The 14,802-nt window shown below is 32.4% G+C and overlaps 2 protein-coding genes across 2 annotated transcripts; both read right to left on the bottom strand.

The window, feature by feature from the left end:
* Window positions 1-32: 32 nt before the first annotated feature.
* LOC110645966 (kinesin-like protein KIN-5C) lies at window positions 33-8,081 on the bottom strand. Its single transcript, XM_021799247.2, has 23 exons — window positions 7,896-8,081; window positions 7,607-7,733; window positions 6,750-6,908; window positions 6,303-6,652; window positions 6,077-6,215; window positions 5,876-5,973; window positions 5,632-5,788; window positions 4,839-4,908; window positions 4,639-4,715; window positions 4,296-4,349; window positions 4,112-4,192; window positions 3,927-4,038; window positions 3,757-3,843; window positions 3,503-3,678; window positions 3,193-3,354; window positions 2,998-3,105; window positions 2,512-2,670; window positions 2,347-2,430; window positions 2,066-2,271; window positions 1,744-1,845; window positions 1,129-1,238; window positions 803-954; window positions 33-565 (listed from the first exon to the last, which is right to left on the bottom strand). Exons 1-23 carry the CDS (start codon window positions 7,952-7,954, stop codon window positions 368-370), a joined length of 3,027 nt encoding a protein of 1,008 aa, XP_021654939.2. The 5' UTR covers window positions 7,955-8,081; the 3' UTR covers window positions 33-367.
* Window positions 8,082-12,103: 4,022 nt separating this feature from the next.
* Window positions 12,104-12,864, bottom strand: LOC110645978 (indole-3-acetic acid-induced protein ARG7-like). Its single transcript, XM_021799264.2, has one exon. It carries the CDS (start codon window positions 12,618-12,620, stop codon window positions 12,234-12,236), a length of 387 nt encoding a protein of 128 aa, XP_021654956.2. The 5' UTR covers window positions 12,621-12,864; the 3' UTR covers window positions 12,104-12,233.
* Between the last annotated feature and the right edge of the window lie 1,938 nt (window positions 12,865-14,802).

Here is a 14,802-nt window from a genome sequence, read left to right as displayed (position 1 = left end):
CTCATTAGTATTAATAACTTAATTCTAATGAGTATCCAACAAAACTTCATTTTCTGCTTTTAAGTAAACAACTGTGTCTTATAACAAGCACAGAGTTGATCGAGTCAGTATTCCGAATTAAAAAAAAAATTAACTCACTAATTGTGGAGCTCTGCCTGCCTCACTCTACATCCTTATATTAAGCTACATATTACTAAATATCCCAAGATGGGATTAATTTATCCTAAACACCAGGATTATGTAAAATACACCCTCCAAAGCATCCTGCGAATTTTCTGATGGAAATAATAACAATGTACAAGATTCTTACAACCAACAAATTGGCAATAATTGGCAAGTAGATGGATCAGACAGGACCAGCCAATTACTAGTTCAGTTGTACAAGGGGTGACCTTGGTATTAAAGATGGTTTCAGTTCCTTCACCTCAAATGATTCGTAAGAATTATTTTCCCTGAATTCTTCAAGAAGAGTTTCCATTGGCATTGCTCGAAGTGATTCAATCGTCCCCTTACTGGGAATGTCTGGCTCACATCTCACTGGTGTTGTGCCTGTCGGCTCATAATCCTGCGCATTATTAAGACGAAAAGGTCAAAGAAAAGCAGCATAAACTGGAGACAATCTTACTATCTCAAAATCTCTACACGTTTCAGAGAAGCCAAATGAGCAAATTAATCATTAGCATCGATTCCAGTTGCATGATTGACATGGTTTGAACCAGAGACTGAAGACCAAAAGTTGTTCAGGCATGGTGTGATGAATAAAAAAACATAGCAGGTGCTATTATATGCTACCCCAGCTTACCATATATTGCTGCTGGAGGGTTTCCTGTGCTTTGCTCTCAATAGCTGTCGATTGGCCTGAAAGATCCTCCCTGAAAACCTCAAGTGTATCTGCATGAGCTTTGACAGCTCCCAAGATTCCAGATACAGATTCCCGCTCCTGTTCTGATACATCTGTAGAAATTTTCAAGTGTAAAGTTTCAAATCAAGATTTTAGTTTTTGTGGGATAGGGGAAGAGGTAGAAATACATCCAAAAGCACGACCTAATAGCATAACTATCATCCACTTTCACAGCGAAATTCCAAAAGTAATTAATAGAACTCGAGATACACTAGAATCACACTCACTGTCAATATGCTTAAGGACATCATCACTATTCCTTGCCACATCTTGGTCAGCTGCAACTCTTGCACAGCCAATCTCAGCATCGTTTTGCTCAATGCTATCAGATACATTTCTGTACAAAAGCATTTTTGAAAGAATGATCTTAGACAAGATAAGTGAATCAACAAAATGAGACAAACATGAGATGAATCAATGGATCAATTGGAAAATATTCTGATGGTTTTGTCGTTATGTTAGACAAGTAGAACACTTAGGTTAGAGGTTAGAGGATAGAAAGAAAAAAAGGAGTAGACCTAAATTGACTTGGAGGAGATCAGTACAACAGCAATACAAAATTTCTGAGGATTTAACCCAAAATCGTTTAGAGTGGAGACAGCGAATACATATAGCCTGCCCCAAATTTTTGGGAAAAAGTATTAATTGAGTTGAGATGAGTTGAGTTGTCATTATGCTCTTAGTGACCAGAGCCAAAACCAATATCCTGGGCTATTCTGAGCAGAAGTAGCTTCTTTTATAAAGAAGCTACATCTACTAGTTCTATGAAATGTGGATGTCAAAATTAATCATTTTGCAGTACCTTATATGAAAATCCTAACAAAACTGTGCGAATTTCCTACCTGGTGAGTGACAGCACAGATGAAACATGTTTACTGCCCATCTCGTTCACCGACTCACGAGTCTTTTTCCAGTGCTCAAAAGCTGATTCAGTAGTGCTTAAACTAAACCAAAGAAGCAGCAGCAACAGTCAAAGAAAGACCAAGGATAACTCCTTTTGGCATTAAGAGTTTCACAATTTTTATTAAAAAAAAAAAAAAAAAGTTGCAATTCATTGGCTTAAAAGAGCTGTATGTATTTTTCAATCACTAATCTTTCTTCATGCCAAACCCTGCTCCAGCGAAGATATCATAAAAACCAGAACCAACAAAGTATCCAACATACCACTGCTGTAAAAGTAACTCCATACGACAATGTTTCACAGCAGAGTAATCTGCACAATCCTTAGCATCATTCTCTGCTTGCATAGAAAATTCCTGCCATTTTCGTTTTGCATCTGTTGTCATGCCCTCCATTGAAGAAGCATGCATATCCAAATTTGCCTTGTTTCCAGTTGCAGTTTCTCTAAGAACAACAAGCCTTGAGTCCACCTATCAACTCAACTTTCAGTCCAACTTCACAATAGATAAGAAGGATAAATATAGGGCATAATAAAAGAAGCAAACCAGCTCTTTTTGACGCTGAATGTGATTGGAGACCAGGTTGCTGATATCAGCAACAAGCTTTTCAGCATCAGATTTTGATTTTTCCTGTTTAGGAAAAAAATTTCAAATCAGCAATGTTTGAATGCACATATTATTCATACAACTATGACAATATCTGTAGCATACCTCATAAGCCTTCTGAAAATCAGCAATGCTTTTCAACTGAATTTCATCAGCTTGTGCTGCATCATTCTGCAGCCCTTGGAATTGTTCCAAAATCTTTTGGAGAAATCCATTCATGAAGTCAGAAACCTCCTTCATACGCTCACCACTAACATGGAATTTCTATTGAATTCCAATTCATTCCAAATCCAAACAAAAGCAGCAAATAATCAGAAACAGCAAGAAAATACATTAAAAAACAGCAAAAGAGAATATGGTGCATTGACGAACAAGAAGAACGAACATTTCAACAACAATAAACAAAGTTACATGCTGTTCACCAAAGAAACTTTGAAAGGCCAGTTATCTAAATATTTCTTGTGCAAAATATTTAAGAAAAGGAAAAAGAATCAAATATACATACACAACTTAAAAAGAACTAAACATTCCAAATAACAAAATTTACCAAATACACAACTGGACAGATAAGGATCACGTTATGGATCATACCTGACGCAGTTCCCTAGCAAAAAGAGCCATGTCTCCCTGGTGGGTTGAAAGAGTACTCCGAAGATCATCAAATATTGATGCTGCCTTACCTGCCTCTGATGCGAGAAACTAATTCAAAAATCAAAATTAAGCACAAACATCAATGGAATAGTTAGAAGGAAGTAAATAGAAAGTTACTTAAATTATGCTACGTACATCTCCAATAGAATGTGCATTAGAAGAAGCCAAACATGAAATTTCCTCTAAGCCAGCGATAGCGCTAGCCTTGTGCAATCGTACAACGTTTTGCACCGCCTCAATGTGGGAAATATATAAAGCCCTTGAAGCTGTCAATTTCTTCTTCATATCCTTCACTGCCTATTGCAAAGTATTTACAATGCATGCAATAAAAACATTTAAAATTGAATCCAAAACCATAACTAATATAACAAGAATGCAATTAAAAAAATGCAATGAGTAAAAAAGACAATAAATTAGAAGGTATTTACATTTTTTTTGTCAATACCTTATCATGTATGTCTAGGAAAGAATGACAAAGTTTCTCAACACACTCAAGATGTTCATCTTGCCTCAACATTGATGAAGCCACCATATTTTGAAGAGAACCAACTTGTTGGGAGAGCTCCTTTTGGAAATTGGTCACCAGTGCTCTATTATCAGCATTCAGCTTATCTTCTCGTCCTATAAAGCATTCCATTTGATACCATTTTTAAATTAACCACTGACAAAACTTTGCATTATCAAATAAGGAAAGCATACCAATCTTTTGGTACAAAGAAACATTATTTTGAAGGGCTTTCTCTAAGTCAGACCGTAAAACACATGCTTGTTGAGCCAGAGCATTCTCTGTTTCAAAATCATATAGCACCATTAATACACAAACAAAAGAAAACCTTAAAAATCCAAGACAAAAAGTTACTTAAACATGCCTGCTTTTCTCTGTTCAGATATGACAAAATCCCTCTCCTTCAAAGCATATAGACATTTCTTCAGTTCTTCCTCAGTACTGGTGAGCAATTTGCAGGTTACATTCAAGTTTTTCTGCATTTACAAATGTAACTACTGATATATTCATAATTAAGAACCGTATGCAAAACATAAGTACACAAGTTACCTCGGTGGCATCAAGTTTTCTGCTCAAATGAGAACATTGTTGAACTTGGGCATTATATTTTTCCTGTAAATCCTCCAGTTGCTGTTTTGCAATACACCATTGACATTTCATGTGAATTTGGATGTCGTGAAAGCAAATAACAAACTCTATCCTTTGTTTCTTAGAAATGGTAGCGTGCACTAACCTTCTGATGGGTTTCTATAGTAACTCCCATTTGTTCTATCTGATCGGCCATGGCCTAAACACAACAAGGGTAAAGCACATAAGCAAAAACAGGTTAACAAACGACGCTTCTCCATGAATCAAATCCAAGAGAATCATGCATAAAAAATACCATAATGATTTACTTGTATAAAGTTTCTTACTTTAGTGCAAACATTAAGAAAAGTATTTACTCTTCCTCTCCCAATTGAGCTATGAAAGAGTAACTAAACAACAGAACATCCTCAAACACAACACAATATAAAAATGTAGCATTTAACGGCTAAGAAGAAACAAATATATAACCAAGTGAAATGGTAGAATACCTTCCTTTCACTTTCCTCCTGATAGTATCGCTCCTTTGGGATATAAACCCCATTTTTTTCCCGTGCAGCATACACCTCTGGACAAATTGGCAACAGTGTTACACTTCTGTAAACTAATATATAGAACATCATGCCAAGCACACTCACGTGCATACATTTTGTATTTATTGGCGCTGCAGAATTAAGTATCTCATTCTCACCTGCCTTGAGCCTTTCAATCTCTCCATAAAGGTCCTTGATAAGAGTTGATTTCATCATTTTTTGGTTCACCTGCAAATAACCACAATAAATCCCTAAGGTCCTAATCTATTGACAACTTGTAATAGAGTACAAGAAGCGCTCTCTAAGATATAATGTAGCAAAATATGTAAAGAGTTTCCAAACACTATGGCACTTCAGCTTCAGTAACAAAACAAGGTATAAAAAAGAGAAATACAAAACCATAACACCATAATCCCATCCAAAATTGATGAGCAAAATCATCAGTTCGTACCGATTTTAAGTTGCAAAATCATACATAATGCAAGATCACCTCTAACTCTTGAGATACTTTAGACAAATATTCCTTGTTATAGTATATTCAGAGTCCTCAATTTTTATGTAGCAGGTCATTCATTGAACATGAGGACAACGTATGGGCTAGCTAATATTACTTGTAGTTTATACAAGAGTGTAAATAAATCACGGGCAAAATTGTCATGTAGAATTGGCTGACATATTGGCCTAACATAAGATGCAAAGCAACGTAAAAGACTAAAGAAACCTGCTATTGTAAAGCTACTTGGACAAAATCCAAAGGGCACATTTGCTATTTACTTTCACCAAATCAATTGAAAATTTTTACTGTTCAATTGGAGAACTCGCTTTATTGTATTTTTATAGATAGCATAAACAGAATTACAGAACGTTTGAAAAAACTTCTAGAATATTAAAGAAGGAACTTCAGTAAACTTACTAAATCAGTTAACTGATTTCAAAATATTGCAAACAAACCTCTGGCTTATTTTTTATATTCTTGGCCCTGTGTGCATAATCCAGTGTACTCAAGGTCTCTTCTAGACAATGGACAGCTGGTGAAACTGTTGCTATAATGCATGTTTTCGTTCTTCCCCCAAGTGAATCACGAAGTAACCTAGTGAGCTTGCTATCCCTGGATCAAAGTAAGTATGTAAATGGAAGTTGGAAGAACACTGATTGTAACACCTGCAACAGAACAATTGAGGAAAGCAGTTTAAACCTGTATGGGACATGCCCAAGATGCTCCACGAGAGCATTAATTACGCGACCCAAAGTAAGTAGACTTTTATTGATTTCACCAGCTTCTCTAGCGCGTCCCTGTTAGATGAAAAGCAAGAATAATTTTAGCTTGAAATTAAATTTAGTAGTTATCGACCAATGAAAAATCCAAGTAAGCCGGTATTAGAACAATAAACTATACCTCCCGAGCACCAGAACGCGAGATATTTTCTGAACCCGCTAGATCAACCAAATTCAACTTCCCGCATTTGATTAGTTCTTCACCTTCGGGAGTTGCTTCCTTGATATGTATTGTAATGGAAAAAAGAGAATGCGACCGACTAGAACAGAAAACAATATCTTAATACAAGAAGAAACAGACATTAAAACTCTGGCCTTAAGCATAAAAACAGCAAAAGAACTGTTACCTTGATTGCTTGTTTAACAAAGTTTCTGCAGTGCGACGTTTTGCGGAACCCCTTTCAAGAAGAGTAAATATCTCACTGGCACTTGTTACTATTTCCTCCTCCAGACCTCTTACAAGAACTCCACCTTTCCCGTCCTCCATTAGAGGCAACTGCTTCTTTTGCTTCTCCTCCAAAGCTACTTTAGAAATTTCATCTGGGGCAAGCAAATCAGTGATCTCCTCATTGTACAGTTCTAAGAAAGTAACTTTCACACTATATTCAGCATTCTGGCTTTCGAGTGTATCAAATATTTGCTTAACAGCTCTGGGTATGACCCCTGCTTCTGGAGGCAATTCTCCGTTAGGGCCACTCTGTCCAATCGTTGCATCACATGAATAAATTAACAATGCGGCCATTAAAGATAGAAAACATCAAACAAAATAACCATGAAATACCCATACGCTATACCTTTGACCTTTTGCATTCCCCTTCCATCGTGTATGTTTTACCTGTACCAGTTTGACCATATGCGAAAATAGTACAGTTGAAGCCTTCTAAAACTTCATTTACAATTGGCACCATAGCTTGTTCATAAAGATCTTCTTGTTGAGCAGAAGGACCAAAAACCTACATGCACATACGCTAAATATCAGAGTCGGCCATCAGTTAGAACAGTGTAATTGTATTTCAATTCCTTTTTAAAAATAACAAAAATAGTACATAGAACTGCCCAAAAACAAAAATTAAACCTATGAATATCATCACAAAAAACAATATTGGCATTCAAAACAACATTTCAAATGGGAAAAAAAAATCAATAGAAATTTGGATAGAAGGATTCAAAATTCTCAACCCTCATGCCAAACACTGAGATAGTGAGTTTGGAAAATCTCAATTTCAATTCCCGCCAGAATAGAATGAATGATGAAAGCGAAAGGTCAAATTTTCAAATATGGCAAAATGTTACTGATTCATTTGAACCCATTAAATTGAAGTTCTGCTTTGAACGCATGCAGACACTAACATGTTCTGACCTGGTAATACCGTAAAGATATGCTGATTGAGAAGACAGAGATATTTGATTGTTTTCTGGGCTTTTTCTTCACAATGCAAATCAATCATTTCTACATGTAATTTTACATTACCATTTTTCTTATCAATTAGTGAACACATAACTCCAAAATCTCAACAAACACATATTGAACCCCCTACAAAATCTACCCCCTTACAAACACAAAAGCAAAATCGAAAGTGCCTATTCAAACAAGCATCAATAAAATCAAATTGAACCATTTTTCTTCTCAAATTAAAAAAAGAAAAATAACCTTGTCGAAAGTGAAAACTCTATCTATATGCTTCCCAGCAATACTCTGAGAAACGGCAACCTCCCTCTGGTACTCGTTGCAAACAACCTGAGGAGCATTTTTCCTCGACTCCTCATCACTAAATGGTCTGCCAAAATCAACAAATAGAAAAACAAATGAACACAAAAATTTCCAATGAACCCACAAAACTTTTTCTTAACACGGATAAACAGAAATCGAATTGGGAATAGAAGGCTGATTCATTAGACAAATGAAAGCAAATAATAACTAAAAAAAAAATAATCCACACCTGCAACGAAGAAGGACTTGAACATTAACGCCTTTCTCTTTCTCGTGGCGAATAGACATCCTTTGGAATCTCAGATTAGAGAGAGAATCGCGCAAGCCTATGCTATTAGATCCAGTTGAAAGATTGTGCTTCTCCTCACTCTCTCTCTCTCTCTCTCTCTCTCAATTTCTGGCTCTAGGGTGCGTGTCAGTGTGAAAGCGAGAGCGGGCTGAGGGTGATATTTGAATTTTGATACCCGCTCGCATAGAATATATCCAACGGTTAGAGTTTGAAGGCTCGTGTGTATCCTACGGTATATAATTTATTCAATTTTGTGTGATGGATCGGACAATGCCAGCCCATTATATGTACTCGGCCCAGTAACAATTGGGATAATCTGGTTGGAGCTCCGAAATGGTAAATTGGAAGCATAGATTGGATCCACGGATTTCTTAATAACTATTTTTTAACTATTTAAAATATAATTATTTTTATTATTTTAAATTTTGAATAATTATAATTATAAAAATATTTAATATTTTTTATAAAATATATAATTATTTAAATATAAAATAAATAATTACTTAAATATATTAAATTTAAATAAAAAGGCTATTGTTAATAACATAAGGCTTACTTAGGGATATTCACGGTGGGTAAGCTCCACCCGTCCTCTATACCACACCCCAACGCATGTATAAAATAGAGGAGCCCCCCAAAGGATTTTATCTCTTCTCTACACACTTCTTTCTCGTTACATAGATCATGAATCTCTATTTCTCGTAGCATAGTTCTCTGAATCCATTCTCTTCAACTTATAGTCATCATGCTACCTTAATTATTGGAAAGACCTTGATGATAACCTTCTCTTTATCTCGTAGAAATCTGTATGCATTTGCAGATTCCAGTTTTAATGGAAAAATTAAATCAAATCAAATTCATTTAGTTAAATAGGTTGGTTTCTTTGATTAATTTGGTTTGATTCATTTTTAGTTTTAAATATTTTTAGCTTTTTGACATGGTTCAGTTACTTTACAGTTTACAGAAAACACTGAAAATTTTGATTTGAATTGAAATTCATTTGACCTTTAAGATTATTGGAACATAAAGAGTTTAATATCGGTAGATAATAAAAAAGAAATGGATTAATAAAGATGATACCCATAAAGTTAAAATGGCTTAGGTCAATTTAATAAAAAGTGGTACTCATCAAACTTAATTAGACAAAATATATAAATCGAGGATAAATCCACACTCTAGCCATATAAAATTCTAATAAAAATGTTTTTATATTATTTATAAAAAATACTAATAAAAACTTGTGTATAGTGTCTATAGTGACAGTTATATATATTTGTCGCTAATAAGATTAATTAGTGAGAAAAATTTATCACTAATTACCTTTAGCAATAATGTATTTGTTGTTAATAATTTTAACAGAGATAAATCATTATATATAATTCATCGCTAATATTCCTTAGTAATAAGTTATTCATCGCTGATACTTTTAGTAATAAGAAGTTTATTCAATACCAATTTATCATTAATAATTTTTAGCATATTATTTTAAAAAATTAATAAACAAAGTTTTAATAAATTTAATTTAATGAACTAACTTACATTTTTTTTATTAATTTATTTTAATTTTTTAAACATCTTTACGATATATATTTTTAAAACTTATCATTATATTATTTTTTTAATTTTATTACATTTATGTTTATAATTACGTTGTTATTATGTATAACACATAACTTTTATAAAAATATAATTAATAAAAAGTATAATAATTTTAAATTAATAAATACTTACATATGTAATTAATTAAAATAACATTAAAATGAATATTTTTAATTTAAATAATTAGATATAATATCTATAATACTATAATAATATTATATTATATATAAAAATTATATATATATATATATATATATATATATATATATATATATAAAACTAGAATAATAATGTGCAATATTCATATTCCTTCTCCATTCTCTCTCAGAAACTATTCTTTCCCGAAGACTACCTCTCTCAATGATCCATTATCGCTTCTGTTCTTGTTCTTCTCCTAAAAGGAAACCATCCCTTTCTCTTTATAAACCGACACCCATACGCACATGCACAAGCATCCCTTTCTCTCTAGCAGCTAAGACACACATGCCCAAGTCGGCTTGAAGATGTCGAGACCTACATACACCGGCATGCCGAGACCCATATCTTCGACTCAATTTTGACGGTGCTTGCTCAATCTCATCGATTGTTGCTTATTATTTAAAAAACTTAATAAACAAAGTTTTAATAAATTTAATTAAATTAATTAATTTACATTTTTTATTAATTTATTTTAATTTTTAAACATCTTCACCATACATATTTTTAGAACTTATTATTATATTTTTTTATTTTATTACATTTATATTTATAGTTATGTTATACATAACTTTCATAAAAATATAATTAATAAAAAATTATAATAATTTTAAATTAATAAATATTTATATATATATATATATAATTGATTAAAATAATATTTAAATTATTATTTTTTAATTTAAATAATTAAATATAATATTTATAATACTATAATAATATTATATTATATATCAAAAATTATATATAAAAATTAAATTACAAATATATATAATGAAAATAATTATGTCATATATATATATATATATTCCTTCTCTATTTTCTCCCAAAAACTACCTATCAATGATCCATTTTCGCTTCTATTCTTTTTTTTGTTTCTTCTCCTAAACGAAAACCACCCCATTCTCTCTATAAATCGACACCCATGTTCACGAGCATGTCAAGATTCATGCATTACCTGACGAGCCATCCCTTTCTCTCTAGCAGCTGAGATACACATGCCCAAGTAGGCTCGTACGTAGATGCCGAGACCGACATGTACAGGCATGCCGAGACCCATATCTTCGACTCAATTTTGACGGTGTTTGCTTAATCTTATCGCTTGTTGCACGTGATTGTTGGATCTTAAAAATTTTAAATTGATTGGTAAATTGGAATTTTGTTTCCCTTATGAATTTTTTTTTATTGGTGTTTTGTTAATTTTTCTTTGAGATTTGATTTTGTAAATTCGTAAATCACTACTGTGGGATTGAAATTTTTTTAAATTGGGAATTTGTTCAAATTGATGTTTCAAATTGAATCAAACCAAATTGATTAGAATAGATTTTCGATAAATATTTTTTATGAATTTGATTTTTCAAGTTCAATTCGTTTTAAAAGCTTAACTGATCAAGTGCTCTCCCTAACTTCAACTGAGCATTGAAGGAGCTAGGTAAGGAAAGTTGAGAGTGCCATGGCCACCCATTAGCTTGGTTTAAAAAGAAAAATTATCCATATATTTTTATGAAAAAAAAAGAGTATAAATGTATGTAAATACAGGAAGATTAAATTTTACTTTTGCCTCCAAAAAATAATTGCGAGCTACCTCATTACAAAGGAGGAATTCTATCAGCTTTCATCTCCAGAGATGATCATGAATCCCTTCTCAAAAAACCTATGAATAGACACCACGTGAGAAGAAGCTCTCAGACCCTGTGAACGTTAAAAACTCTTCAATTACAATCATTCTGTCTTTATGCAAACATATAGATTTTTTTGGAATTCGTTGTTATAACTTATAATTACTACATCGCCACTCTTTTTCCTGGTGGATGTGAAAAGTCAATTTGAAGTTCATCGAGTTTACTTGACTTTTGGGTAATTCTCCAAACTGGAAAATTACTAGAGGTTGTCACAACTTCGGAAAGCTGTGTCCATTTGGCCATTGGAAGGGTCAAAAGCGCGTTTGGCCTCGAGCCATATACAAGCTGTTTTTAGACGCTTGGTGTGTATTCTTCACTGATATGCCAATTTTGTTGGAACATATCTATCACTTTTGTTTATTCAAACTATTTAAATTGACTTTTCGAGCGAGTTTCAGTGAAATTGTATGTTGGATCTATTCATTTTGAATTATTTGCTGAATCTTAGTTATGAAAATCGAACTCGAAACAATAAATTAAGAAGCAAATTAAGCATTTATATTACCATTCATATAGCATTTATACACAGATCAAGAAGATCAATCTTAAACATCACCTGGGTTGTCTTTCCATCCAGTATTGTGGAAACTATCTCTCCTTCTTATGCTACTGCTACATTTTGGGTCATTCTTCTTGAGGTAACACACTATACCCAGAAAGAAGAAGGAGAAAAAAGAAAGAAAAAAGTCTTGCATTCTAGCTATGACACAAATGGTTATGACCAAAATTAGCCCAACCATGCAGATAGAGCTAAGCATATATGTATTTTACATACGCAAGATTTGTAATCTATTTTTCTCATTTATATGAACTCCTCAACCAAATTTCCGAAATCAAACCTCCCATTGCAACATTCAACAGCATTTACAACCTCTTGAAAAGTTGAGACACTACATGGAACCAAAAGTTTATTCCTTTGCTCAAAGCCAAATTCATTATATGACTTCTCCAGTAGCATCTTGAAGAGTGGATGACTGAGGAAGCTAGTTGGAACCACAAATCTTTCCATCTCTTCCCCTACATATACAGCAAAAAACCCAGTTGGGGTTTTGGTTAAAGCAGGGGAGGTATCCTCAAATCCCCTAAGCAAACATTCTTGTTGTGATGACTGATGACAATGATCACCTCTGGCCATAACCTTCACTTTCTTGGCAAGTTTCTTGAAAGAAACCATCTTTTTCCCCAACATTTTCCTTTTTTCAAAGATCTTTTGGTATTTTTGAGATCAAGGAGAAGACTAGAGAGAGTTTGGAGATCAGATGAAAGTGGTGAGAGAGAACTATAGGAGAAGTGTTCTCATGGCTCTCCCAAGGAAATGGGTGGGTGAGAGAGGAGAGATTTTGTATTGAGATTAGAAGGGAATGTCTCAAGAGGGGATGAGTCTTCTTTTGTGTTTTTTTGACTCATCAATTATTAACAAGAATAAAATGATTATGGCAAGGTTGTCTTATAAATATTTTCTTTCTCTAGTCAATAGTGATTCACAGCCATTAACAAATATCATCCACTCCCCTTTACTGTTCATACACCATTATACCTCTATTTTATAACAGAAGATGAGAGTATCATTCATCTACCATTATACCACTATTGCGTAGTGATGCAATTGTTAAACCCTTACCAAATCACGTTGAAACTATAGGTTAGGAGCCATTAAGAGTCTTGAAAATTAGATTATGAAGTTTCAACCTTTAAATTTGCTAGAGAATCAATCAATTTTGTGATTGAATCAAATGCCAACCACTTATTATTGTTATTATAGTGCTTAATTAGCATTTTGATTTGTTATTAACATACCAAACCATTAATTTCTACCATTATTTGCCAACCTTTTGAACCAATAAAAAAAAAAAAACTTATCATTTATATATCAATGAAATGGAATCTCAATTCCATTACTAGTAACTAAAAATAAGCTATGGTGGATATCTCTATTTATACTATTAATTAAAATAACTTAAACTAATTTTTGTTTTCTTAAAAATAGATAAATTTGTATAAATTAATTAAATTCTGAAATTTTTATATTAAATTATTAATTAAATTTTATAAATTGAAAGAAAGTAGTGCTTATGATCATCTTACATCACTATTTTATATTTCTCTCTTGGACAAGAGAGTGTGTGTGCTAGAGATATGGGGGTGATGGGTAGCATCTAACAAAAAAATTAATTATTTAATTAGTTTTTTAAAGTTGAGGTGTAAGGTATATGGTAGTTTGTTATCTTATCACTTATTAAAAAAATTATTCCATGGGTTTTGAGAATAGTAATTAGGCAAAGAATGACACAAATAATCTAATTTAATAATTATATATAAAATATATTTTAGGTAGAAAATATCTCAAATAATTGAAATATAAATGATGAAATATTTTCCAAGTCAAAATAAATGAAAAAGGTTGTGATAGATAGACGATTAGCATAACTTATAATATAAGATATAGTGTTAAAAAGAGTTGAATAGCAAATAAAAAATACATATTTATATAATCAACTCAAATTAATTTATAATTAACACATATTTTAATTTAACAATAATGAATTGTTTTTAAAATTATAAAAAGTAGCTTTTAATTTAAATTTTATGCTTCATTTATTTTATAGAAAAATATTTTTAAAAAAATATTTTTTATATTTTTAGTATTTGGAATACTCAAAAAATATATCAATAGAAAATATTTAATGACAAAAAAAAAATATTTTTTAAATTTTAATAATATTATTAAAATATAAAAATATTTATACAATATAAATACATATTATTAATTTAATATTATAATCAAATAAAGTTTTAATTAACATTAAATAAAAATATATTTCTTTAGGGGCAAAAAGGTGAAAACGGAAAGTCAAGCGATGAATTGGGGGAAAGTTGACATGGAAAATTGGGAACACTTTGCATTCCATGGACATGGAAAATTGGAAACACTTGCATTTCATGGAGATGGAGAGAGGACGAGGGCAGGCCTTGTGAGTTGGGCCAAAGAAGGAACAATTAGAGGAAAAATATGTAACACGACAATTTGACTCTATGGAAAGTGGAAGCACAGTCAAGTACGTCAATGCTGTACTTTGACCCAATTGTACATTCTTCAATCACGGACGCAACGCTTTGAAAATATTTCCCCATTTTTCCATCATTAGTGCAATTTAATCAAAGCTTCCATTGCTCAGCTTTTCTAAATCTGACTCAGTGAGAGTGTAAATTACTTTTTCTCCACTCAAGGGGCATGCCACTTTCTTGATGAGTTAAGCTTCGGATAAAAAATTTTATTTTTTCGATATGATTTAGCAAAATATATTAAATTCATCCAAATAGACTCAACCAACCCTTCTCTCAATCCAAATAAATTTCAACTCTTGGGTTTG

This window comes from Hevea brasiliensis, chromosome 3 (assembly GCF_030052815.1).
Source record: "Hevea brasiliensis isolate MT/VB/25A 57/8 chromosome 3, ASM3005281v1, whole genome shotgun sequence".
Lineage (NCBI taxonomy): Eukaryota > Viridiplantae > Streptophyta > Magnoliopsida > Malpighiales > Euphorbiaceae > Hevea > Hevea brasiliensis.
The sequence above is the reverse complement of the archived record's forward strand: the minus strand, read 5'-3'. Positions and strand labels throughout refer to the sequence as shown.